The sequence below is a fragment of the Zootoca vivipara genome, chromosome 17 (genome assembly GCF_963506605.1).
Source record: "Zootoca vivipara chromosome 17, rZooViv1.1, whole genome shotgun sequence".
Taxonomy (NCBI): Eukaryota; Metazoa; Chordata; class Lepidosauria; order Squamata; family Lacertidae; genus Zootoca; species Zootoca vivipara.
In genome coordinates, this window is record NC_083292.1 from 9,234,951 (window position 1) to 9,262,735 (window position 27,785).

Consider the following 27,785-nt stretch of genomic DNA (forward strand, 5'->3'; position numbering starts at 1 on the left):
GAGGGTCAGTCATCTGATCCAACCCCCTTATTGTTGGGGTTATAAGATAAAAGGGATGGGTTGGGGAACATTATTATTTTAGTACTATTTATTGAATTTATATACCGCCCTATACCCACAGGTCTCAGGGCAGTTCAAAGGATAAAATCAGAATTATAAAACCCCAAAGCACATAATCAAAATAAAAACAACCACCCAATAACACCCCCATAACACACACATTTTAAAAAGGGCATACCATTCCAGCTTAGGAAAACAAGTTCGCAACATTACTGTCCAGGCAAAAAAAAAATCTGATCAAAAAAACAAAGTGTAAAAATGCACGTGTTGAATCACTTTAGCATCGACCTGACCTCTATTGGCAAATCTTCCCCATGGCCACTTTATCTCTTCGGCATCCGGCGGATCCTCAACTCTTTACGCGCGCCTTGGCTTGGGGCGTTTCGCCGCGATTTGCGCTTGCATCTAATGGAACCTCGTGCGGCTTCCTCGCGAGGAAGGAAATAAAAGGAACATAAGGATACACACTGCCAAGACTGGCGTTCGCTGCCGCGGAGCCGGAGCCGGGCGGAGTCTCTTCCCCAACCCCGGGGGCGGAGGAGGAGGATCGGCTCTGGAAGGCGGCGCCTGGCCGGGTTTCCTTCCGCGCACGTGGGCTCCCGGCCGAGCCCCGGAGGAGAGCAGAGAGCCATGTCGGGCCGTGGGACCGGAGGGGAAGGCGCCGCCGCCGCCGAAGTCGCGCTGGGGGACTGCCTGGAAGCGGTGCTGGGCAACCGGAGCAGCGCCAACCGCGTCTTCGAGATCCTGGAGCTGCTGCAGGTGAGCTAGGCGCACGGGCGCCGGCGGGGGAACCGGGCGCCCCGGCACCTCTTTCTCTTTTTTTGGGGGGGGGAATCCCAGGAGCCGCACGGCCCGAACCAAAGAGGATGGAGAGAAGGAGCCATGTGCAGGAAAGGCGTTTGTATCTCCGGCCACGAGTGGCTAGATGGATGCTGGGTTTAAATCAAAGGAGAAGCACCACTGAGTTCGCAGGCGCTTACTTCCTAGCAAGTGTGGTTCACGTTGCAGTCTTTGGCAGGACACACACACAGGCACACATAAAGAGCCAGAAGCTCCCATAGTCCACCAGTGCCGTATGTACATATAAGATAAACAAGCTATAGTTTAGGGCCCCACTTTCTTGGGGGACCCCAAAAAATTAAAGGAAAAAAGCCCTGGATGTACATTTCCAAAATATACGGTAAAATGCAAACAAAACAAAACCTACGGTACATACAGCAACAGTGTTTTGTGTTGTGTAGCCTCCTATGATGTAAGTAATGGGCCCCGCCTGCTAGCCTGCTCCCTAAAACATGGGTGTAGGCAGGGGGGGGGGCAGGAGGGGGCAGCTGCCCCCCCCAGAAGCAAAAAAATTAATGTATTTTACAGACCATAATCAGCACTTTTCCCCTCCAAAAACTGAAGTGGAAAGGGCTTTGCTTTAGCAAGAGCAGCTAAGTCTCCGCTTGCGGGGGGGGGGGGGGACACAGCAGTAACAAAAACACATCAAATAAATAAAGCAAAGTGGCTACCAGTAGTTAAGCAGTTAAGACAATGGAGCATATATCCCCAGGCAAGATTCGATAGCTGACCATTTCACCCTATTGTTCTTAAGTGGGAGCTGTTAATGAGCATTCAGGAGCATTAAGAGTTCTATTGGCGATTTAATGAGGGTGCAGACTCAGGGGATTCAATTTGACTAAGGTGGCTCTGCAAGGCTAAAAAGAAGTGAATAAGAAAGGGGGGGGCTGTAGCTTTGACAGACACAGTGATGTTTATAAAAAGCATTGGTGTTCCAGTCTGCCCCTCCTCCTGCATCTGTATACTGTAAATCAGGGGTGGCCACCTCCCAAGAGACTCTGATCTACTCAGAGTTTAAAACTGGGGGTGATCTACCCCCTTTTGGGGGGTTCAGGTCAAAGCTGTTGAGTTTTTTTAAAAGGAAGGGAAGCCCTGTTTTGGGGGGTTTAGGTCAAACTTGTTGAGCTTCTTTTAGGAGGGAGGGAGGAGGTCCATTTTTGTTTAGGGCTTCAGGTCATAGTTCAACTTTTTTGAGGGAGGAGGAAAATTTTGGGTGAGCTTTTTTTAGGGGTGCCAGTGACCTACCAGTGATCTACCACAGACATCCAGTGATCTACTGGTAGATCACAATCTACCTGTTGGACGTGCCTGCTGTAAATCAAGCAGAGAGAAAGCTGCTTACAAGGCTCCTGTACATGCAGAGTTCCAGCATCCCAGCGTCACCCAGAGGCACCCACAAATATGAGTTATCCCTCTCTCTATTTCTTCCTTCCTTCCCTCCCTCTTCCATCTTTAATAAAATACGGGGGGGGCAGATAAGCCCCACATAGAAAGCCCATCAACATGGGGGGATGACTCTTTCAAATACGGTATTTACCAGTAATTGGGGGGGGGGAGAGAGGCACCTAGGCCTCTAGGAGTTGGCTGCTATGCCTAGGAGTAGGGCAATTCAAGAAAGCAGAACGATGCATATGGTATGGTAATATATCAATAGAATCGTAGAATTGTAGTCGGAAGGGACCACAAGGGTCATCTAGTCCAACCCGCTGCAATGCAGGATTTTTTTTCCTAAGGTGGGGCTTGAACCATGGTTGAAATATTATGCTGATATGCAGCAACGCCTCGGAGCCGTCGTGGCTGCGGCCATGCCTTGCCCCGCCCTCGCCCGCCCTTCCACCCCCTCTCGCCTGCCCGACCCTCCTGTCCTCTTGCTGCAGAGTTCCAGCATCACAGCGTCATCCAGAGACACCCACAAATATGAGTTATCTCTCTCTCTATTTCTTCCTTCCTTCCCTCCCTCTTCCATCCTTAATAAAATACGGGGGGGGGGCAGATAAGCCCCACATAGAAAGCCCATCAACATGGGGGGATGACTCTTTCAAATACGGTATTTACCAGTAATTGGGGGGGGGCACCTAGGCCTCTAGGAGTTGGATGCTATGCCTAGGAGTAGGACAATTCAAGAAAGCAGAATGATGCATATGCTATGGTAATATATCAATAGAATCATAGAATTGTAGTCGGAAGGGACCACAAGGGTCATCTAGTCCAACCACCTGCAATGCAGGATTTTTTCCTAAGGTGGGGCTTGAACCATGGTTGAAATATTATGCTGATATGCAGCAACGCCTCGGAGCCGTCGTGGCTGCGGCCGTGTCTTGCCTCGCCCTCGCCCGCCCTGCCACCCCCTCTCGCCTGCCCGACCCTCCCGTCCTCTCCAGCCAAGCAGGGTAGCCGCCAACGCTACCAGCCCCAGAAGCACAAGGTGGCCGCTGCTGCCACCGCCACGATGTCATCAGGCCCGTTGGCCCTTTAGCCCCGCCCACTTTGTGGCCCCTCCCCTTCTGTGCCTTGGCCCCGCCCTTGAATGACCATGGCTTGCCCCCCCCTAGTTTTGATCCTGGCTACGCCCCTGCCCTAAAATATCACTGGTTTGCTCATTTCTAGGGCTTGCCAATCAGAAGGTCGGTGGCAGTGGTGTTGCAACGTGGGGGCGGTGCACTCCCGATACCACGGCTCTGTGGGTGAAAAGGTGGCACCCCACTGTGGAGGTGCAAGCAGTGGTTTGCCAGCGCCACCGCTCCAGCGCTGTACGGACGGTGCCAGTGGAGCTGCCGGCAAACTGCTACGTAGCAACGCCCTGCCCCCAGCTTCACGCCGCTCTGTGTGCCCGAGCGGCTTTCTCCGCCACTGGTCGGCGGTTCGAATCCCTGCGACGGGGTGAGCTCCTGTTGCTTGGTTCCAGCTCCTGCCAACCTAGCAGTTCAAAAGCATGTCAAAGTGCAAGTAGATAAATAGGTACTGCTCTAGCGGGAAGGTAAATGGCGTTTCCGTGCTCTGCTCTGGTTTGCCAGAAGCAGCTTAGTCATGCTGGCCACATGACCTGGAAGCTGTACGCCGGCTCCCTCGGCCAATAATGCGAGATGAGCGCCGCAACCCCAGAGTCGGCCACGACTGGACCTAATGGTCAGGGGTCCCTTTACCTTTACCTTTATTTATTTATTGCTGTAAGTTGCTTTGAGTTACTGGTTGTAAAAGGTAATTTAAAAAGCAACTTAGGAAGTTTATTGCATAACAATGCCTAACTTTCTCTTTTTCAGTTGGGAACATTACACTACAATGGATTTAGTGTTGTGGCTAAACCAGGCTTTTGACCCACCCCCACTGTTTTTTTTAGAAAAATCTTACGTACGGATTTTTCACAAAAAAACACCTTTACAGGTTTTAACACAGATCGTACTTTAGCCATTGACTTCCAGTTCCTCCCCTTTCCATGGTTTGCATTTTTAACCTTAAACGCTTCATATTTCACATATAATATTCAGTGCATCCATTTTAACCTATTTATCTTAATAATTAGAGCTGTTGCTCTTATTTCAAGTCCTGCTCGCATTCTAATCTCACTGTAGTAGTTCTTTGAATACACACTCTTAATTCCCTGTTCCTTGCCCCTTTTCTTGCCCCACCTCCTTTGCTCATCACCCCAAACCCTCCTTCCCATTCCCTGTCTGTCTAATTTTTATGACATTTTCTGTTTTACAATTTAAAATACTCATTTTTAACATCCTTAAAATATCAATGACTTCCCTTCTTCTCTTTCCATGGTTCATTTTGCATATCATAAATCCCTGCATATTTTACAAAAGCTAAACCATGACGGGAACCCCAGGGGGGACGGGACGCAGAGCCCCCCGAACTCAGAAACCTCTTTGGTGTCTTCCCTCTGGAGTGCAGCACGGGACGTTCCGTAACTCTTCAGTCCCGGTGCGCAGCAGCGACACATATCTGAAAATATGTGCACACTCGGAACAGCAGAGTAAAGCTGGAAGCTGAGGTTGTGAGGTGTGGCATCTAAGTTTATTAAGTAATATACAGTGGTACCCCTACTTACGAATTTAATGTGTTCCGGACGCACATTTGTAAGTCGAAAAAATTGTAAGTCGAATCCCATAGGAATGCATTGGGAGAAAAAATTCGTAAGTTGAAAAAATCCTATCTAAACCGCATCCAAGATGGCGGACGGAGCTCCGTTCGTAAGTAGAAACATTTGTAAGTAGAGTTATTCGTAAGTGGAGGTACCACTGTATACAGGACAAAGCAATCATGACATCCCTTTCACATCTTCTCCAAGAGAGAGTGAGTACAAAAGTACAATACAACGGAAGAGATAGGACTGGCTTCCGTTTCCCACACTTTCCAAGCATGGAATGTAAACACAGACATGCAATGTAACAATCACACATCTAGCAATGGGAGAGAATGTAAATACTGACAAACGTTCATTATTCCATTATTGAAGGGGTGGCAAACTCCGAAGAGACTGCAATCTACTCACAGAGTTAAAAACTGGCAGTGATCTACCGCTTTTTGGGGGGTTCAGCTCAAAGTTGTTAAGCTTTTTTTAGGGAGGAGGAAAGCCCCGTTTTTTAGGGGTTCAGGTCAAAGTTGTTGAGGTTTTTTTTAGGAAGGAGGAAGGCCCATTTTGGGGGGTTCAGGTCAGAGTTCTGCTTTTCTGAGGCAGGAGGACAGCCCTGTTTTTTGGGGGGTGAAGGGTTAAAATGTTGAGCATTTTTTAGGGGAGCCAACGTTGAGCTTCTTTGGGGGGAGCAAGTGATCTACCACTGAAGAAGTGTGCATGCACACGAAAGCTCATACCAAAATATAAACTTAGTTGGTCTTTAAGGTGCTACTGAAGGAATTTTTTTATTTTGATCTACCACAGACGTCCAGTGATCTACTGGTAGATCACGATCTACCTGTTGGACGTGCCTGCATTATTGCATTCATCAAAACTTATTTACACTGTTGAATTTATCTTAATGCTGCTAGTGTTTTCAGCTGTACACAATTATGTCCCATATAAACGTTTCCCAATCTTCTCTAAACGTATGTCCTTCTTGTGTCGTTATTCTATATGTTAAGTTAGAAAGCTGAGCATTTTCTTCTTTGGTTGAGACCTTGCTCGTTTTCCATTTTTTCTCCTTCCCATTCCCGTACAGGATGAGCAGAAGGAGATTGTCCTGTGTGCCATCCGGACCTGCAGCCGCCTCTTTGGGTCTTTGCTTGAAAGGGGAGAGCTCTTTGTTGGGAACCTGCCTCTGGAAGAGCAATCTCTGCAAGGTAAGGATGAGTATCTGTGCAGGAAAGTGGTCTAGGGGGAAAATTGTGATGGGCACCACTGGTATTTATTTATTTATTGCTTGCCTGCCTGCCATTCACCCTAAGGTCCTAGGGCTTTGTTGTTGTTTAGTCGTTTAGTCGCTCTTCGTGACCCCATGGACCATAGCACGCCAGGCACTCCTGGTCACAACATTAAAACATAACATTTAAACCAGTTTAAAACAACTCTGCGGTTGATCCGCAACCAGCTGAAGACAAGTGACTCCTTCTAGTTCTGATATACAGGTGTGGGTGCCAATACAGTGGTGCCTCGCTTAACGAATGCCCTGCTTAACGAAATTTCCGCTTAACGAAAAGATTTTTCGAGCAGAGGTTGCCTCGCTAGACGAATTCGTTTTACGAGAAATTCATCTAGCGAATCGCGGTTTCCCATAGGAATGCATTGAAATTCAATTAATGCGTTCCTATGGGCAAAAAAAAAATCAAAAAAAAAATCAATGCATTCCTATGGGATTCGCTAGACGAATTTTTTCGCTATAAGAAAAGACCCGTGGAACGAATTAAATTCGTCTAGCGAGGCACCACTGTAGTTGTCATATGAAGCCAGTCTCCATGTACCCCCTCCCGGTACAGTGATGCCTCGCAAGACGAAATTAATTCGTTCCACAGGTCTTTTCTTATTGCGAAAATTTCGTCTTGCGGTTTTCCAATTTAAACAAAGCAAAGCAAAAAAAAAATCGTCTTGCGAAGCACGGCCATAGAAAAATTCGTCTTGCGAGTCAACAAAAAGATCACAAAACGCTTTCGTCTTGCGAGTTTTTCGTTGCGCGAGGCATTCGTCTTGCGAGGTCCCACTGTACTTTAGTTCTCAAACTTAATCCGTTCCGGAAGTCTGTTCCAAAACCAAGGTGTGCTTTCCCATAGAAAGCAATGCAAAATGGATCAATCCGTTCCATACTTTTAAAAACAATCCCTAAAACAGCAGTTTAACATGAATTTTACTATTCAATGAGACCATAAAATGAAAGCAATAAGCAATATACTGCAGTCACACAATCAATCAATCAATCAATCAGTAGCTGAACTGGGTTCCACACAGTCACAAAAAAAGAGCTGCAAAAACAAAAACACAAAATAAATAGCAAAAACAGACAGACCTCAGCATAACCTCAGCAAAACTTTCAAATCGGAAGCATAACACTCAAAACGGAGCACATTCGGCTTCTGAAAAATGTTCGCAAACCGAGCACTTACTGTATATTCCTGCATATAAGACTACTTTTTAACCCAGGAAAACCTTCTCAAAAGTCAGGGGTCGTCTTATACGCCGGGTCGTATTTCTTATATGGTGAGTATATCCCAAAACTCTATATTTTAACTGGAAAAGTTGGGGGTCGTCTTATACGCCCAGTCGTCTTATACGCCAGAAAATACAGTACTTCTGAGTTTGCAGTGTTTAGGTTCCAAGTTGTTTGAGTACCAAGGTGTTTGAGAACCAAGGTACCCGAGGAGTGGCAGACAAAAATGATGGACTATGCTGAACTGGCAAAGTTGACCTGTGGGATCCGAAACCAGGGAGAGACAAAGTTCCAGAGAGGATGGAGTAAATTCATTGACTATATGGAGAAAAACTGTACACGTTTAAAGACACTTGCAGGACTGAAATAAAACCTACGAAATTGGACTGAGTTTGCAAAAGGAACTGTGAGATAAGAGTGAAATAATAAAGCCGTATTATGGGAGGGAGGGAGGTCACAGCTTGGCAGAGCGAAAGGAGATGAGATGAGGAATATATGATGTAATTAATAAGTTTTATTTTTGTGCATGTCTGTGTGTATGTGTGATTTGTTTAATTGGAAAATTGAATAAAAATTATTATTATTTTTAAAAAAGAGAACCAAGGTACCACTGCACTTATGCAGTCAACACAACTCTATCTGAAATTTTCATCCATAAAGACAGTTGGGGATATAAAAGAAAATGTTGCAAGCATATTTAGGTTCTTGTCAATTAAACATCTTTGTGGTTTAGGTTTATTAAATTTCCATAATGCCTCCCTTTAGGAAAGTCTGGAAGGGATTTGCAGTCAGTGGGAAGTACTGTACGACAATAAAGTCACATCCATATCACACGTTTAAAGCACTTTTATGACACTTTTAAGAGCCATGAGGAATCCTGGGAGCTGTAGTTTGTTAATGGCACTGGGAACCATAGCTCTGTGAGGGTCAGCACCCTTCACAAACTACAGTTCCCAAGATTCTTTGGCAGAAGCCACCAGGTAAATGTGTGGTTTGGTTCTGACCATTACTAAATATCACCATCATAGCCGTTTATTGTGAGGACCAAGCCTTTACACAAATATCTACACGACAGTAATTACCATTACTAAATAAATAATTGCAATAAATTACTTACAAATAAATAGGTAAAATACAATGATAACTACCAAATCACATTGTAATGTGATTCTGTGTATCTGAAAAAGTGTGCATGCACACGAAAGCTCATACCTATGACAAACTTAGTTGGTCTCTAAGGTACTACCGGAAGTATTTTTTATTTTATTTTTTGTTTCGACTACGTCAGACCAACACGGCTACCTACCTGTCACATGTAATGGATATTGAATAACAGTATCCATGAGTTTTAAAAAAACATGTATAATTAAAGAATTCTCAGACTCATCTAATGTACAGTAAAATAGGTGGAGAACTCTTTCCCTCGGAGAAACACTCAAAAGTTGTTCAGCAAAATAAAATAACCAAACAAATTCCTAACAAGAGAGGTCATAGATAGAACGAGGTTGTTGAAAATCCTGACAAAAATCTGTTTGCTTATTTCTTTCTTTCTTGACTATAACCTGAACTTGGTTGACCAATAAACATTTGAATGACAAAAACCCCGTTCGTCATTCCCATCTGCCTTCTCTCTTTTCTCCCTTCCCGCTGGGCCCACATCACCATTTTCTCATCCTGCCCCACCCCAAGAGAGTTACAGTGCAGAAGACAAGTACAAAATTTGGATGAGGCATCGATACAACAGTTGCGTACATTGCTTGGGGGAACTGATGGGCCACGAGTCTTTCCAAGTCCAGGTGAGTTTTGCTGGGGTGATGAGTTTGGCTACATGACTCTACTGTCAGGGAGAAAGGTGCGGTAGAAATAAATATACAGGCAGCCCCCCCGTTTACACAAGTTTAATATGTGCACAACCGTGTATACGCTCATCGCTCCGAACCTGGAAGAGACTCGGGGATGTCATAAAGACATCACTGGAAAGGGTGGAGAGGGGTGTTTGCAGACTTTTTCAGTGGGTTTCAATTATACGTGATTTCACTGGTGCGTGGAATAGCCCCTGCATAAAGGGGGGGCTGCCTGTAATGAAAATGAAGAATGCTTGGGAAGGAGGCTGGGCAGAATGACCCCTGACATTGCCAAGGGTCTAGGGCAGCTGCTATCACGGCTTAGACTAGGCATCCCCAAACTGCGGCCCTCCAGATGTTTTGGCCTACAACTCCCATGATCCCTAGCTAAGAGGACCAGTGGTCAGGGATGATGGGAATTGTAGTCCAAAACATCTGGAGGGCCGAAGTTTGGGGATGCCTGGCTTAGACTGACTGCATTTGCACGTGGGGTTTATTGCATCAGTTTAACTGATTATAAGGCTAGCTCTTCCATCCTGTTTCCTAATGTTCTCTTTCCCTCTTCCCTCGTTTATTTAAAGGAATCTGCCCTCTGCACCCTGATGAAATTTGTTGAATTGGAAGCAAAGCACCCTCTGGTCAAGAACGAGTGGCGGTTTAACTTCCCGCGGGAACTTTTAAAAGTAAGTCGCACTTTTGATACCATTGACCGTGACATCCTTCTGGACCGTCCGGGGAGCTGGGGGCTCTGTTATGCAGCGGTTCCGCTCCTTCCTCCTGGGCCGTGTCCAGAAAGTGGTGTTGGGGGATGAGTGTTCAGACCCCATGGGCTCTCCCCGCCCCCATGATTTCCAACATCTGCATGAAGCTGCTGGGAGAGATCATCAGGGGGTTTGGGCCAGGGTGGATATGAAATCAAATCAATTTAAATCATGATTTAAGTCACTAGACAGTAAGACTTGATTTAAATAAAAAATTTTTTACAGAAAGACTCATTCTTGCTGGTACAATCTTAATATTTACAACCAGAAGAAGGTTTCATTTTTGGAATAATAAATTTTCAGAGTAGTTTTTGCAGTTACATCAAAAATTACTGATTTGGTTATACTATTAGAAATACAAAGACAGGTAATTATGAAATTATTGTTTATATTTGGACAACTTTTCTGCCGTACTTTAATGGAAGGAGAAAAATAATTTCCTTAATAACAATTTAAACAATTTAAACCCGTGGCCCTCCAGATGTTGCAGAACTCCTAACACCCATGCTGACAGGGACTGATAGGAGCTGGAATCCATCAACATTGTTGGATAGCCACACGTTTTGTGGCATAGGTAAAGGTCCATTGGGGCCAGCATTTTTGCTCCGGCTAACCAAATGGCATGTAGGAAGGCCTTGCTTTGCTTGGTTGCTTGTTTCCATAGTACATGGCATTCAGAGATACACTGCCTCTGAAAATGGAGGTTCTGTTTGAGCAAGAAACTGCATCTCGGTGAAATGGGGGGAGCATTGAGTGAAAAGATATGGGGAGGACGATGGTTCAGCTGATCTTGCCTGCTGGGCTCCTGGCTTCCTTTCCTTGTGTTTTTCTTTTTTAAAAACCATTTTCTAAAAATTATTTTTTTACTAGTTGGTTGTGGACGGCTTAATCCGGGTGGAAGATAATTCTTCGCTCTTGATTTCCCGCTTCCAAGAATACTTGGAACATGACGATGTCCGGTTCTTTCTGATGAAGTCAGTGGCTGAAAACGTGGGAGGCGTCATGCAGAAGACCAAAAAGGTACTGGAAAATGTCAACCGGCTACAACGAAGAAGCTGAGCCCAGGGTGGAGCCTTGTAAATGGTGAGGCATGTCTATATAGAACGGGTGGCGCTCATCAGATAAGGCCCAGTCTCCAAAGTCTGCTGTCTCCAGGAGCAGAGAAGAATTGCAGTTCCTTAAATCAGTGGTGTGTCCCCCGTCCCCCAGACGAACTGCAGTTCATCTGGATCAGGCCAATGGCCCATCTAGTCCAGGATCCGGCTCCCATAGTGGCCAACCAGATGCCTGTGGGAAACCTGAAACTACGACCCCCGAGCACCACAGCCCTCTCCTCCTGTGGTTTCCAGCAAATAACATTTGGAAGCATTGCAGTTGAAGACAGGATAATGGGTATCCTGGATCTTGTTGACAAGAGGGTGTACTGAAATGCATCTCTGTAGAGGCATCTTGCCATCCCTTCCAGCCCTTGCAATATTATTATTATTATTATTAGTAGTAGTAGTAGTAGTAGGAGTACCCTACCCATCTGTCTGGGTTGCCCCAGTCTCTGAGCAACTTCCAACATATATAAAAACATAAGGTAAAGGTAAAGGGACCCCTGACCATTAGGTCCAGTCGTGACCGACTCTGGGGTTGCGGCACTCATCTTGCATTATTGGCCGAGGGAGCCGGCGTACAGCTTCCAGGTCATGTGGCCAGCATGACAAAGCCGCTTCTGGAGAACCAGAGCAGCACATGGAAACGCCGTTTACCTTCCCGCTGTAGCGGTTCCTATTTCTCTACTTGCATTTTGACGTGCTTTTGAACTGCTAGGTTGGCAGGAGCTGGGACCAAGCAACGGGAGCTCACCCCGTCACAGGGATTCAAACCGCCGACCTTCTGATCAGCAAGCCCTAGGCTCAGTGGTTTAACCCACAGTGCCACATTAAACATTAAAAACTTCCACATACAGGGCTGCCTTCAGATGTCTCCCAATGGATTTTTGTTTTGGCTTCTTTCTTTTTTACATGCACAGACTACTTATTATAATGATGGAAAAATTCAGCTTGGAGAAATGCGCTAGGAAAGCATGATTCTAAAGCAACGGTAGCATGAAATCATATTATTGCTCTTACTATTATTATTATTACTACTACTATTACCAGGGTTAATGGCTTCTAAGCAGTTCACAAATTTTTTTAAAAAAACAGTTGCAGATTGGAAAGACCCCTTCACCAAAACACCGGATGATTCTCGGCACATGGTAACATGGAGGCAGGCTTTTTACATCAAGAGAGGAAGATGTAGCCCTCTCTGAGCTAGGGAGAATTTTAACCACTCATTACAATAGATTGTGAGAAATGTTTTTGCCAGTTCAGTTAGAAATAACGAGGGGCATTTTGCTCGTTGCCGGGAAAAGATTCCACATCCTGCTTTTTGGTGCTTGTGATCACTGCCCAAAGCGGGGGACTTGCGCAACACCCTAACCTTGAAAGCGGAGGCTTCAAGTTGGGCGATATATATATTCTCCATTTTTAACAATATTATAACATCATATCACCTTTTACCAATTTTACCTCTGTAGAGCTTTTGACTTCCCTCCGTTCCATGATCTGGTTTTTATAGAACACAACTTAAATCCGCACATTTATACTGTCTAAATTCTACATTTATCTTAAATTATTTAAAACCTAAAGCACAAGTAGAAGGTTTCTTCTTTTAAACGTTGCAAGCTTTATCACAGCAGGCATCCCCAAACTTCGTCCCTCCAGATGTTTTGGGACTACAATTCCCATCATCCATGACCACTGGTCCTGTTAGCTAGGGATCATGGGAGTTGTAGGCCAAAACATCTGGAGGGCCGCAGTTTCGGGATGCCTGAGCTAGTGTCTTTATATGTTTACAATGATTGTCTATGTATTGAACAAATTTACTCCACTCTCCCTGGAACGCTTGGTCAATCTGGTTTCGGATTCTCCCCGTCAGCTTTGCCAATTCCGCATAGTCCATCATCTTCGTCTGCCATTCGTCTACTGTCCGTAATTCTTGCTTCTTCCCCTTCTGGGCTAATAAAATTCTAGCTGCTGTAGTGGCATACATAAACAATTTCTAGTCAAATTTTAATATTTCCACTACTGTCAGCCCCAACAGCAATGCTTCCGTTTTTTGGGGGGAAAGTATATCTAAACATTTTTTTTAACTCATTATAAATATTTCCACCACATATGATAAAAATCACCCACTTTTTCTTATTACTCATTTTATACATTTTAGCTAATTTAGTTGGTGTTAAATACCATATATGCATCATTTTCATTATATTTCCTTTCAATGCCATGCATGCAGTAGTAGTAGTAATAATAATAATAATAATAATAATAATAATAATTTATTTATACCCCACCCATCTGGCCGGGTTCCCCCAGCTACTCTGGGCGGCTTCCAACAAAACACTAAAATACAGAAATCCATCAAACATTAAAAGCTTCCCTAAACAGGCTGCCTTGAGATGCCTTCTAAAGGTCTGGTAATTGTTATTCTCTTTGACCTCTGGTGGGAGGGCATTCCACAGGGTGGGTGCCACTACCGAGATCGCCCTCTGCCTGGTTCCCTGTAACTTGGCTTCTCGTAATGAGGGAACCGCCAGAAGGCCCTCGGCGCTGGACCTCAGTGTCCGGGCAGAACGATGGGGGTGGAGACGCTCCTTCAGGTATACTGGACCAAGGCAGTGAATTTAATAACATCATTCCATAACTTTGACGGGGCTTAATATCGAATATTATGCCCTTCTCCCCCCCCCCATAATCTCCTCTTTAACCCCTTCATCTTCTGTATGCCATTCTAATAGTCATACATTTTTGATAAGATTTTTATTTTTCCTCCCAACAATTCGGTTTCTAGCTTAGATCTAAAAGTTTCAAAGCCATTCTTCCTGTTATCTTTTTTAAATACATTTGATGATATTGCATTCAAGTTGGGTTCTTTGTGTGTCTTCCACATTACAACAATGTGGGGTTTTCTCTTCCTGCAGGCGCCACTTCCAGTGTACCAGAAAAACGCCTTTGCCCTCATGTCATCTATTTCCATGCCAAGCAAGGAGAGCGAGATGCAGAACTTCCTAGTGAGAAACAGTGAGTGAAATGGGACAGCTGCTCGTTCGGACATATTTTGCTTTAGGACTGGGGCGCTTTGACCCACGTGGCTCCCGTAAAGCGCTCAGCAACTCCGCCTGGTCAGTGTTGTGTTGGAGATTTCAGGGAGGCAGCCCCGAGGGCCACATTCCTTGTGAGCAGCTTTCTGGGGGCCGCAGGCAGGGTCAGAGGCAAAAGTGGTCAGCAAGCTGCATCCCATCCTCACGAATGTCGAGAGTTTTCTACCTGTACAGATGCCTCTCCTCTCTAAGCTCCCTGGCCTAGGAAGGGCCAGAGACAAATGTCTGCACTAGACATTTGAAACAATATCATGGTACTTTCAACAGCCATGGCTTCCCCCTGAGCATCCTGGACGGAGGGGGGGTGGCTGTCATAGCTGCCAAGTTTTCCCTTTTCTCGCGAGGAAGCCTATTCAGCATAAGGGGAAATCCCTGTAAAAAAGGGATAACTTGGCAGCTATGGTGGCTGTCATTTGCTAATGGTGTTAAAAGTTGTTGTTTGGGGGGGGGGCAGTGGCCTCACAGAGCTAAAATTCCCAGACTTCTTTTTATTATGGCTTATTATTTATTAGATTTGTATACCGGCCTTCATCCATAGATCCCAGCATAAAGATACAGTGGTGCCTCGCAAGACGAATTTAATTCGTTCTGTGAGTTAATTCGTTTTGCGAAAAATTCGTCTTGCGAATCCCATAGGAATGCATTGAATTCCCCCCATAGGAACGCATTAATTGAATTTCAGTGCAGTCCTATGGGAAACCGCGATTCGCTAGACGATTTTTTCACAAAACGAATTCGTCTTGCGAGGCAACCTCTGATCGCAAAACCCATTCGTCTAGTGAAAAATTCGTCTAGCAGGGCTTTCGTTTAGCGAGGTACTACTGTACTAGATCAAAACGCAAAATGCATGATAAAAACCAAGAACGAAACAAAACAATAATCCTCCCTCCCACCTGGGGAGTTCCCTGGGAAGAGGTGTTGATTGCCAAACCACCTCCTCCTCTTCTTCTTCTTTCAATTTATATACCCTGTACCCAGGGTGGTGTACAACATTTATTGAAGCTCTGTGAGGGGAGTAACAGTTCACAGCACCCGTAACAAACTACACTTCCCAGAATTCTTTGGAGGCTGTTTAAAGTGGTATGATACCGCTTTAAACGTATAGTTCATACTGTACTATACCGAATTCTGTGTGTCCAAATGTGTACAAAACGGCACACATGTTTACTGAACGCACACAGGCGTCATCATATGAAAAGCACCATTATTCTCCCTGCCCATCAAGCCCTTTATTGTTTACTCTGGCATGGCAGGATGTATCTCATAGCTGTTGGCACAAGTCAGCAGTCCATCTAACCCAGTGTTGCTTGCTCTGACTGGCAGCAGTGCTTCCAGCACAGAGTCATCCCCACCAACTGCTCCCTGGGGTCCTTTGCTGGGGTTTGGACTTTCTGCAGCCTGAACGTGGGCTCCACTGCAGAGGTGGACTCGCAGACTTGCATTTTTGTTTACCTGACTCTTTCCTTCTTTTCCTCTCCCCCTGCAACAGCTAACCAGGAAGAATGGAAAGTCTCAAAGCTGAAGGTAGGCATTTTGAGGGAGCTGAATGGAATTCTGTTTCTGCTCTTGTCTTACATGTCCTGTTTTGTTTACAGCAAGGCGGGGAGGGTCGGCCCCAACTAGCACGTCCCGTGATTGGGGGTGGGGTGGAGGGCACCAGGTTGGCTAACTGGGTTCGGGGTTGCTCTCTGATGCAATCGTTTTGCACCTGTGGAGGTGGCTGTCTGGGTGTTTCTGTCATGAATTCATAGCTGCCAAGTCTCCCGTTTTCCCCGGGAAACCCCTGTTTTTACTTACCTTTTTCCGGTGGTCCCCTGTATCACTTTGTCTCCCATTTTTCTCCGTTATTTTCTCCTGCCGGCGGCCATTTTTTTCCTTTCTGATTTGCCCTTCTATGGGCACAAAAAATGGCCGCCGCCGGCTTCAAAAGTCGCATCTACGCATGACCGGAAGTGCGTTGATGTGACTTCCGGTGTCGGCGGCGGCCATTTTGGTGCCCATAGATGGGCGGGGCGACACCGGAAGTTGCGTCGACGCACTTCCGGTCATGCGTAGAAGCTACTTTTGAAGCCGGCGGTGGCCATTTTTGGTGCCCATAGAAGGGCAAAGCGACACCGGAAGTTACGTCGACGCAAGTTCCGGTGTCACACGGCTGCCGGTCCCGGTTTCTGCAGTCCGGGACTTGGAAGGTAAGCATGAATTCTACTCATATTGACCCAAAGCGGATTCCAACATGTAGTTAGCAGAGTAAAAAACTAAACACGTTGCAGGATTCCCAGAAAATAGAGCACAATTCAAAGTGTTGGTGCTGACCTTTAAAGCCCTAAACGGCCTCGGTCCAGTATACCTGTAGGAGCTTCTCCACCCCCATTGTTCAGCCCGGACACTGAGATCCAGTGCCGAGGGCCTTCTGGCGGTTCTCTCACTGCGAGAAGCAAAGCTACAGGGAACCAGGCAGAGGGCCTTCTCGGTAGTGGCGCCTGCCCTGTGGAACGCCCTTCCATCGGAGGTCAAGGAGATAAACAACTACCTGACATTTAGAAAACACCTAAAGGCAGCCCTGTTTAGGGAAGTTTTTAATCTGTGATATTTTAATGTATTTTGCAATTTGTTGGAAGCCGCCCAGAGTGGCGGGGGAAACCCAGCCAGATGGACGGGGTATAAATAAATAATAATAATAATCCAATTCATTCAGGATTGGCACTGCCCATAAGAAATCCAATTGCAGCAGACTTAACTTAAACTTACAATAACTTATAATAAGACTAAAACCTTAATGCTAAGCGTACTATATACAGAACACCACACCAGAAGGAAAGAGGAATAGAAAGTGAGGCCCAGGCTCCTTCTGGCCTTATCATTCTAGTTAGCATGACCTTGACAGGAAGAGATAACAGGACCAGTTTAAGCCAGCCGTACCCAGCTTCTCTGAAGGAATAACCCAAACATCATGAACCTTTTGCTTGGTTCCAGTTTGTATCACACAGAGAAGCTTCCAGAACCCTTTTGAATTAATTAGAATTGGGAAGATCTCTACACGCCAGATTGATACTTTCTGTACCAAGAAATGCAAACTGACAGTTTCTTCCCGGAAGTGACGAGGGAGCAGGGATGGTGGCCGTCATAGGCTCCTTTTGTGGTCTTGTGTCAGTAGCCACTGACCGAGGTCCAGGCTAGCCATTCTCAAACTCTCTTCCTTCAGAGGGACTGCTCTGCCTATATTCCTATCCTAGCCAACCCCTGAGCATCAGCTGTAGGACCGCCTGTTGCAAAGCAATCTGCAGAATGTTCTAGGGTCTTCCGGAATGTTCCGGAATGCGTTGTGGAATGCTCCTCCCGTGGTTGGAGGTTGCTGGGGAAGAAAATGTGCTTGCTCTTATAAATCCTCTTCCACTGATGAAATCCGAACCCCCTGAGAAGCTTTCAAAGGGTCTCCTGGGACGAGAGTGTGAAGACTGTAATGTTTGATCCATGAAGCCCCATTTGGCGTGAAAACGCTTTCCAACATGAGCCCACTAAAGCCCAATGAACGCAAGATGATTTCAGAGGAGACCTACTTCCTCCATGTTCTTTCTGCCCTTTCTGTTTACAGGAGCACAGACGAGCTTTTGAGAGGATGTGGCTCGTATTTCTCAAGTACAAGGTGAGTGGCTGGTGCTGTTGAAGGTTTTCATAGAATCGTAGAATTGTAGAGTTAGTTAGGGACCACTAGGGTCATCTAGCCCAACCCCTTGCAATGCAGGAATCTCAAATAAAGCATCCGTGCTTTTTGCTTTAATGCCACGCTAAAAAACAACAACTGCACTCTTCATTGCAGTAGGTTTTTTAATGATTTCTTCCAAGCGGTTTTACCGCAAAGCGGGCTCCCAGAGTGGTTTGCAGTGACCAAATATCGTACTGGCCCCTCAGGCTAAAAAGGGATAACGCAAAAGGGGACGGGGAAGGGGGAATAGGGAGGAAGGAACGGAAATGCAAAAGGTGGTTGCCAGTTCTGAAGTTCTTCATAAAGATCAGCTGGAATAAGAACGGTTCTGGGAGAGGAGGATAGCCATGTTCAAATATATAAAAGGATGTCATATAGAGGAGGGAGAAAGGTTGTTTTCTGCTGCTTCAGAGAAGCAGACACGGAGCAATGGATTCAAACTACAAGAAAGAAGATTCCACCTAAACATTAGGAAGAACTTCCTGACAGTAAGAGCTGTTCGGCAGTGGAATTTGCTACCAAGGAGTGTGGTGGAGTCTCCTTCTTTGGAGGTCTTTAAGCAGAGACTTGACAGGCATATGTCAAGAATGCTCTGATGGTGTTTCCTGCTCGGCAGGGGGTTGGACTGGATGGCCCTTGTGGTCTCTTCCAACTCTATGATTCTATGAGGAGCCGGAAGTTGTTATTCTTCCAGCAGAGCTGATGGTGTGGCCCTGCTCTGCTCTGCTTTCCTTCCTTTCCTCTTCCGCAGCCATATGGATAATCATCGATGGTGGATGATGCTGGAAGGAAAACCTGCTTGACTGTGGCCATCTGACTATCCTTCCTCTCTCCTCAGCTACCTGGCAGCCTCTACAAAAAAGTGCTGGTAATACTTCACGACTCGATCCTCCCTCATATGAATGAGCCAACCCTCATGATAGACTTCCTGACGGTCGCCTACGACGTAGGTAGGTCGAGAGGTTGCGTTCTCCAGGTGTTGGGGAGTGGCGATGCTGGGCTGGCAAGTCACCTGTGGGCCAAATGAGCTTAGGGCTGAACCTGAGTGGCCAACCTGGGGGCACAGGGGCTGTGAGAGGCCGGAGGAATCTGGGTCTTTTGCACACCTGGCTAGGGAGGGTCTCTGGCATGGCTCTGGCATATAACCAGTCTGGCCTACAGTGTTTTCTGCCTCTCTGCTAGCATGGAACTCTATGATGCTCTGTGTGGGCCTCTTGGTAGTCACCCTTCCATGCTGGGCTGCATGCAATGGGCTTGATGTAGGGCTGCCCCAGGAGACCGCCTGAAAGCTGCGGTGAACACAGGATTTGGCTGCTAAGTGGGGCGGAGGGCAAGAATAAAAACGGAATTAATAATGCAAAATATATAATGATAATAATGAGCTTCGGCAAGGCAGCTGCATCATGTGCCTTCATACTGTGACAACTTGGTAAAACATTCTGACTCCCACACAAGTGGACAAACGAGGATTTGTGAGCCGATATATGCTGTTGACTTATGTATATAGGTTTTCAAAATTTGTTTCTAATAATATAATATAATAATAATTTATTATTTATACAGGGACACAGGTGGCGCTGTGGGTTAAACCACAGAGCCTAGGGCTTGCTGATCAGAAGGTTGGCGGTTCGAATCCCTGCAACGGGGTGAGCTCCCGTTGCTCGGTCCCAGCTCCTGCCAACCTAGCAGTTTGAAAGCACATCAAAGTGCAAGTAGATAAATAGGAACCGCTACAGCGGGAAGGTAAACAGCGTTTCCGTGTGCTGCTCTGGTTCGCCAGAAGCGGCTTTGTCATGCTGGCCACATGACCTGGAAGCTGTACGCCGGCTCCCTCGGCCAATAACGCGAGATGAGCACGCAACCCCAGAGTCGGTCACGACTGGACCTAATGGTCAGGGGTCCCTTTACCTTTACCTTTATATGCTATTGACTTATGTATACAGGTTTTCAGCATTTTCAAAATTTGTTTCTAATATAATAATTTATTATAATAATTTATTATTTATACCCCAGCCACTCTGGGAGGCTCCCAACAGAATATTAAACACTGGATCAAACATTTAAAACTTCCCTAAACAGGGCTGCCATCAGATGTCTTCTAAAAGTCAGATAGTTGTTTATTTCCTTGACATCTGATGGGAGGGCATTCCACAGGGCGGGCGCCACTACCAAGAAGGCCCTCTGCCCGGTTCTCTGTAATCTCGCTTCTCGCAGTGAGGGAACTGCCAAAAGGCCCTTGGAGGAGGACCTCAGTGTCTGGGCTGAATGATGGGGATGGAGACATTCCTTCAGGTTTAAATAATACCATTAAGTCCACATGCATGGGTAGTCTTGTTCAGAGCCCAGTTCCTACCCATTTGTTGCTTCCACAATAATGTTTTCCCCAGGCTTTCCCTGATGCATACGATTGAACCCTATTATTACAGAATTCCTGCTTTTATAATATGTACTGTTTTCGGTTGTTGTTTTTCTGGTGGAAGGTGGTGGACTCTCTTTGCTGGAGGTTTTTTAAACAGGTTGCATGGCCATCTGTCGGGAATTCTTTTGCATTGCAGGGGGTTGGACTAGATGACCCTTGGGTCCCCTTCAAGCTCTACTACAATTCTGTAGTGTGCTCCTGTTTTTTATGGTTTTTTAAAAAATGGTGTATTTCTGCATATTGTGTAGAAAAAAATTAAGCAGTTTGGAATTGCTTTTACTTTAAGTAAACGAATGAATGCTTCTCTCACAGGTGGAGCAATCAGCCTCCTTGCCTTGAACGGCTTGTTTGTCCTGATTCTGCAGCATAACCTGTAAGTTTCCACGGCTCCCTGGGATGTGAGCCACTCTTGGGATGCCGCCAGTTGGGATAATCATGCATTGAACCGTATGCAGAATGGGCAGTGCTTGGCGGGTGAATCTTGGTGAAAGATCTTGGTTGTTGCCATCTCACACAGAGATAGGGAGGCCAGCTCAAGATGCTAAATGTACAGGGACATTGCGCAGGGAATGTGCAGGTCCCTCGCTCTGTATCTGTGTCAACCCCACGCAAAACTCCTCTTCTGCAAGCTGAGTTGCGCCCAAACATCTATCGACGACCATATTATAGAAGCACCATAAGTAAAACACAGAACAACACACTAAGCGACGCAATATAATCATTAAGTGATTGGCTGGCCAAGAGAGTTTTAGGCAGCTAGATAGGGGTGCCTGCATGTAAAAAGTCTCCTGGAAGACAAAAGCGAGAATTCCTACCAAATCTCTGCTGGAAGACTGTATTCCACAGCACGGGGAGCAGTGAGGCTAAATGTCCAATCTCTGTAGCACAGGGGACAACTAACAACCCTTATCCAAAATATTTTTGGTGATCGAGCTAGGCTTTATAAGAGCTCAGGCAATCCTCAAGAGCTTTGTGTATTTAGAGCCTTGATCCTGGCTGGGTAGGCATAGTTTATTTATTTTTTAAGAGATGACTTTGAGGTTGGCTTTCAACCAAAGAGCCACTTCTGGTTGTTCTTGCTGGAGCTCCTGCATGTTGCGCTAAACCGTGGTTTGGTGTGAAGTGCAAACGCAGCTGCTGTGTTAAATGAGAGTTTTCACCATCTTTGGAGTCAGTAGTCAGCTTGTCTGTCTGTTTTGGTCTCCATAGGGAATATCCGGATTTTTACAAGAAGCTCTACAGCCTTCTGGACCCATCCATCTTCCACGTGAAGTACCGTGCCAGGTTTTTCCGTTTATTGGATTTATTCCTGTCTTCCTCGTAAGTACGAACATGACCAAAATGCCACAAGGCTCTTTTGTCTCCTGCTTGTTTAGGCTTTGATCAAGTAACCTGAAGGCTCATTTCCACTTTGTCTGTTTTCAAAGGCTGGCCTAGCCCTCCTAAAACCTTCTTCGTTTTCTCTGGGAACAGAGATTAAATGAGACAGCTTTGTGGATATCTTTTCAGTAGGTTTTAAATGCAGAAAGAACCTCTGAAAACTCACCCACCTCCTCCAAAAAACTAAACACCCCCCCTTCAATTACTTTGATTTTAGGTGCTGGAGTACATTTGAAAGGCATGCTTTTCTCTGCAGCGTGCCTTAAACATAAATTGCAATAAGCAATTGGCAAGACAGGTGCTGAGATTCAGAGGCAGGGGAGAAAAATATATGCAACAAGGGAAGCTGTGTTCTGCATCATGTTTAAATTATGTCAATAAGCAGATTTGCATATTTGTTTTATTGGGTGAAATTTATACCGCGCTTGATTGTGGCAAAAAAATATATAACAACCCTTCAAAGTGGTTTACAATTTGAAGAGTTGCGTGCCCGAGTACAGTCATACCTTGGTTCTAGAACGGAATCCGTTCCGGAAGTCCACTCGACTTCTGAAAACATTTGAAAACAAAGCCACGGAAGCCCCGCCAGATGTTCAGGAACGTTTGCAAACCGGAACACTCACTTCTGGGTTTGCGGCGTTCAGGAGCCAAAAGGTTCGAGTTGCAAGCTGTTCGACAACCAAGGTACGACTGTACTGATATTCGGAAGCCTTTCTTTGAGTGACCTTGAACTGGGCTTGTGTGATGGTGGGGAAGAGAGGAAGAGAGTTTTCACCACCTTCTCTTCCCTTCCAATAGGCACTTGCCTGCATATCTGGTGGCCGCCTTCACAAAGCGACTCGCTCGCCTGGCACTCACAGCACCGCCTGACGGCTTACTGATCGTCATCCCCTTCATCTGCAACCTCTTGCGGAGGCATCCTGTGTGCAAGGTCCTCATCCACAGGCCCGAAGGCCCTGCAGGTAAGAGGAAGGTGGCACAACCTTGAACCACTTCTGGACAAAGGCAAAGGCAGGGCTGAGCTTTTCTCTGGGCAGTTTTTTTGTTTTGTTTTTTGTTTTGCCTCTGTCCAAAATTGTGGGACATGGACATGCACATAGCCTGCATCAAAGGGTCGCCAACCTTTTGAACCCTATGGAACAGGGGTCGGCTTACCAGGCATGAGCCGGATCACTCCAGCGGATCTCCAGCAATGTCTGCAGTGCTGGAAATCGTTTCTGTACATGCCAAGACGCTGAAATTCGCACCTGCGCAGAAGCGATTTTCAGCATCTGGGCATGCGCAAAAGTGATTTCTGCGCATTGCAGTCAGGCGCAGACACGATTTCCGGAGCCACGGAAGAGAGTCCCCACGCCGTGCTGTGCCGGTTTAGCGATTTCCGCGCACCGCAGTCAGGCGCAGACTCGATTTCCAGAGCCACGGAAGAGAGTCCCCGTGCCGTGCTGTGCCGGTTTAGCGATTTCCGCGCTCTGCAGTCAGGCGCAGATGCGATTTCTGGAGCCACGGAAGAGAGTTTCCGCGCACCGCAGACAGGCGCAGATGCGATTTCCGGAGCCACGGAAGTGAGTCCCCCGCGCCGTGCCGTGCCGGTTTAGCGCAGCGCACGGGGACTCACCAAGCAGGCGGTTCGGTTTGGGGGCAGCTTGTGGGCTGGTTAAACGGCCTCCATGGGCCACTTCCAGCCCATGGGCCTTAGGTTGCTGACCCCTGCTATGAAAGTAGGAAAGCTTGGAGGTTTTTTTAAAGTACTGTTTATTTGATATTACTGACAACAAAAAAGCATTTTCAATCTTAATGCTTCCATGCCATGCATTCAGATATTCAACAAAAAAACTGCCCCACCTTTCCTCAAAATCAGCATTCCTTTTCTTCTTTGAAGGAGTGAACTTATCCATTTCGGCCACTTCCAAACGTTTTATTAGCTGCCAGAGCGTGTTGGCGCTTCTGTTTTCTAGGTACCTTTCAAGGGAGAAGAAGAGAACCCCTTTCACCACATCAGAAATAAGGGAGGCAGTTGGGGTGGGGACCTCAGAGGCTTTGTCGGCATCGGGAAAGACCTCAAGAGAGTTCTGTTGTGCCTGAGGGTACCAGGCCCTCTGGCCTAGATGAAATATATGCCAAATTGTCTGGGCAACCTCATTATGCCAGCTGGTGGTGACCATTGAGACTGGTAGGGTGGAAGGCAAGGAGCCCAACAACAGCAGGGAGAGCCAGAGTCGATGACACCTAAAGGTGTAAAGCAGGGAGGCCAACAGTAGGTGGCGCTAGAGCCGGTTCTGAGGTGTAGCCTCTTGTGACGCGGGCCTCACATTTTTGCTGGTAATGGCGTTCTGTGTTTCCTTGTAGAGATGTCAGAAGATCCCTACTTGATGAGTGAAGAAGAGCCTTCGGAAAGCAGAGCGTTGGAGAGCTCCCTTTGGGAGATACAGGTACGTTTCTGGGTATCTCAGTGACTCCCTTGTGTGCTGGTGCCAGGTTCCAATGAGGGAGCCTATCGTGGGGGGGCCTGGTCACACTCCCTCCCAAAAAATGGCCCTGGGGCCACAGCCTCTCCCCTTGCTACGCCAGTGACAGGCTGCGCTAAAAGTGATGCGGAAAGCGCTGGTGGGATTCAGCCCTGTGTACCTCTTCAGCTTGGCCTGAATCTAGAAAGCCAGGTCACCGGGGAGAAAGGTTTTGCAGAGACCTGTCCCTGATGTGCTTGTTCTCTGCATGCAGGGAGCTCTTCGCATCGAGCAACATTCGAAAGCATGACTGCATTCCCTACTTTCAGAAGTGGAACAGTCCAGAATTTCGCCACTTCGTTTTGTCTAAGATGTAGAAAATGTCTAACACTTGCCTAGGGAGACACAGGCAACTGCAAACAGGAGCGGGTAGCCCTTCTCTCTAACAAAAGGGGTGAGGAACATTCTTCACCCAAGAGCTGGATTCCCCTTGGGGCAACAGGCAAAAAGTGGGTGCAGCAACTGATGTGAATTCTATCTTTGCACAACGAACCCATTTTGCAGGTGGAGGCTGAGAGAACAGTGGCTTCTGTAAGGCCACCATTAATTTTATTTTTTTTAATTGAAAATATTTCAGTTGAACAAAATAAAGTGAAAAATAAATGAAAAAAGTAACAAGTAGTACGTAATTTAAAAAAACCCCAAAAAATCCCAAAAGCAAAACAACACTATCATTCTATACCTACTCGTCTAGTACAAAGGTATACAAATGTAAAAAAATAAATTCTAATACATATCCATTTATTTATAACCTACTATATTTTTTATAAATGTTTTCCAAATATAATATTTGTCCATACACCGTCTATATCTATACGCTCTCCAATCATATGTAGCAATAGTTATCATGTCTTCTATCCATTGACTAAAGGGAGCCATAGATTTATGTTTCCAGTGGATCAATATCAGTCTTTTAGCTGCAGTGAGGGCATGTAGAATCCTTTTATGTTAGCCAGTTGTCACATTCCATGTAGTAGGTAGATAATTTAAAATAATAGTACCCTCTGACGTTAACTTTCCCCCCAAAGTAATATTTCTACAATCTAGTACTCTCTCCCAAAACTTCATAGGCATAGGACATTGAATAAACATGTGTCAAAGAAGCATTATCTAGATCAGTGTTTCCCAACCAGTGTGCCTCCAGATGTTTTGGGACTACAACTCCCATCATCCCTAGCTAGCAAGACCAGTGGTCAGGAATGATGGGAGTTGTAGTCCCAAAACATCTGGAGGCACACTGGTTGGGAAACAGTGATCTAGATAGTCATAGATAGTCCCTTTCTGGACAAAGCCACTGTGTGAATTTGTGGCAAAATTGAGGTTTGGACAGGGGAGCCTATCCCAGCTTGCTGACAGAAGTGTCTGTCAGAAGCAAGTCAGCAATAACTCACACGGTATTAGTGAAGTTAAGTCTTTTTTCAAATAAACAAAACGGCTCAGGAGGCCAGGCCTAGTGAGCACAGCAACCGTTCCCCTTCCTGCAGTTGTGAGGAGGACTGCCTTCCTACCGCTCTCTTAAGTCTCCTTCTCCAGGTCCTTCCCAAGCAACCCGAGACTTCTCTACCTGGTCTGTCTTTGCTGTGCCTTCTTCATACCTCTTTGGGAACTGGGAGGAGGGGAAGACAGCCTAGTTTCCTCACCAGCCAGACATCTCTGTCTCTTGGTCTCCCTCCTCTCCAGCCTCTGCTTCTGCCTCTGCTTCTAGACTGCTCCCCGCCACAGACTCATCCTGCTCACTAAACCCTGTCACCTCTCCAGCTTCCGGCACGTCCTCCTCCCGGTCTGCTCCCTCTTCTCCCTCTGACCACTCCTCGTCCCCCTGCCCCAATCCCCTGGCTCTGAGTCTTCTTCCCCTGGGGGTTCCCCAGCTGGTGCCTCCCACCGCTCCTCTGTGTCCAACCAGTCCATGACACTTGCACACTTAGCTGCCGTATCTCACCAGGGATTTGCCGGGGCCACTCTAACAAGGCCTTGACTTAAGCTGACGGTGTCTTATGTTCTTCCTGGGGGCCTCAGACCCTGCAGAGCCATTACCACCCAGAAGTGTCCAAGGCTGCTACCATAATCAACACGTCGCTGTCGGAGATGGAAGATGACTTATCAGAACTCCTGGAGCTGACGGCCTATGAGGTAACCGATGCTCTTTGTGTGAATGCAGCACTGTGTGTGTGTGAATGAAATTCCAGGGGCCCCCTTTTAAAAACAAAGAAGCTGTGCATCTCCAGTGCTTTCGTTTGCAGAATCGCTAGAAACGGGAATAGCCATTTTATTTGCTAACTTAAGGAGTGGAGAACTTTTTCCAGCCTGAGGGTCCCACCTGGCCAACCTGCCTCTGGCCATATTCCAGTGGTGAGTGTGGCCAGAGTCAAAAGTGGGTGGGGCAATGGGATGCAAATGTTAGCATTGCACATTAGGCTGGTTTCTTCACATGCACAGATACACCCTTCTCTGTCTTATATCTAGGCAGGGAAAGTCAGTGTTCAAGCTGCCCCACTGGTGCTGTTTTCCCAGTCAAATTTGCCCCACCAGGGTTGGCAGTGGGAGAAAATCGGGGGCCACCGCAGCATTGGTGAACCAAATTGCAAAAGACTGATATTTTGCTTGCCTTTCTCTCTCTGTGTCTCTCTCTCCACCGCTACCAGATCTTTGACAGGGATATAAAGAAAGAAGCCACAGACATCCCATTGGAATTTCAACAAGCCCGAGGTCTGTTTGGCAAGAAGGATGATATTTTTGCTGAATATTTTACATTGGGATGATTAAAAAAAAGCAACAACACATTGTAGTGTTAGAAAGACTGTACAATAAAGCTTTGCTTTCGTTATTTAAGAAATTGCACATTGCTTGTTTTTTTTAAAAAAAATTTTTTGGCACACCTTTGCACCCAGAACACACCATGTCTGAATATAGTTACAGGTAGGTAGCCGTGTTAGTCTGAGTCGAAGCAAAATTAAAAAATTCCTTCAGTAGCACCTTAAAGACCAACTAAGTTTTTATTTTGGTATGAGCTTTCGTGTGCATGCAGATACCACACTTCAGCAGGTATCTGACTAACACCTTGAATTTGGCCCAGTAGCTAAGGAAATAATTCAGCCCATGTTGCTGTAAAGAGGGGCGATAAAACTATTACATGACGTGGGATTGTCAGTGTCCTGACCGCAAACAGAATGGGCCTTTCAGAACGCTCCTCACGATTTTGGGTCGCCGCTGATTTATGGGGACCACAAAGCCACCTCTCTCTTCTTTCTGACTTGACGACTGTCTTGTCCTTGAAAGCAGGTGTGTTCTTGTCCGCTCAAAGAGCTGCTTATCTTTAAATCCTTACCCCAGGATTTCTGGGGGCTGGTGAGGCGGGGGGGGGGAGGTTGCTCTGCCCATTCTCCGCTGCGTTGGAAAGCTGGCTGTTTATAAATATTAAAAGTGCGAGTCTCTTCCTGGCCTTATCAGCCTGCACACCCGCCCTCCCACGAGACTTCCCGGGGTCTCTGTAGGCATGAAGATTAG

General features: G+C 46.3%; 1 protein-coding gene across 1 annotated transcript; it reads left to right on the top strand.

Moving 5' to 3' along the window:
* The first annotated feature begins 649 nt into the window (after window positions 1-649).
* On the top strand, window positions 650-27,110 carry NOC4L (nucleolar complex associated 4 homolog). The gene is made up of 15 exons (XM_035099242.2): window positions 650-819; window positions 6,060-6,180; window positions 9,168-9,274; window positions 9,904-10,005; window positions 10,954-11,103; window positions 14,096-14,195; window positions 15,765-15,799; window positions 17,868-17,918; window positions 18,817-18,928; window positions 20,710-20,770; window positions 21,607-21,717; window positions 22,576-22,739; window positions 24,124-24,206; window positions 26,298-26,411; window positions 26,924-27,110. Exons 1-15 carry the CDS (start codon window positions 691-693, stop codon window positions 27,038-27,040), a joined length of 1,557 nt encoding a protein of 518 aa, XP_034955133.2. The 5' UTR covers window positions 650-690; the 3' UTR covers window positions 27,041-27,110.
* The last annotated feature ends 675 nt before the right edge of the window (window positions 27,111-27,785 follow it).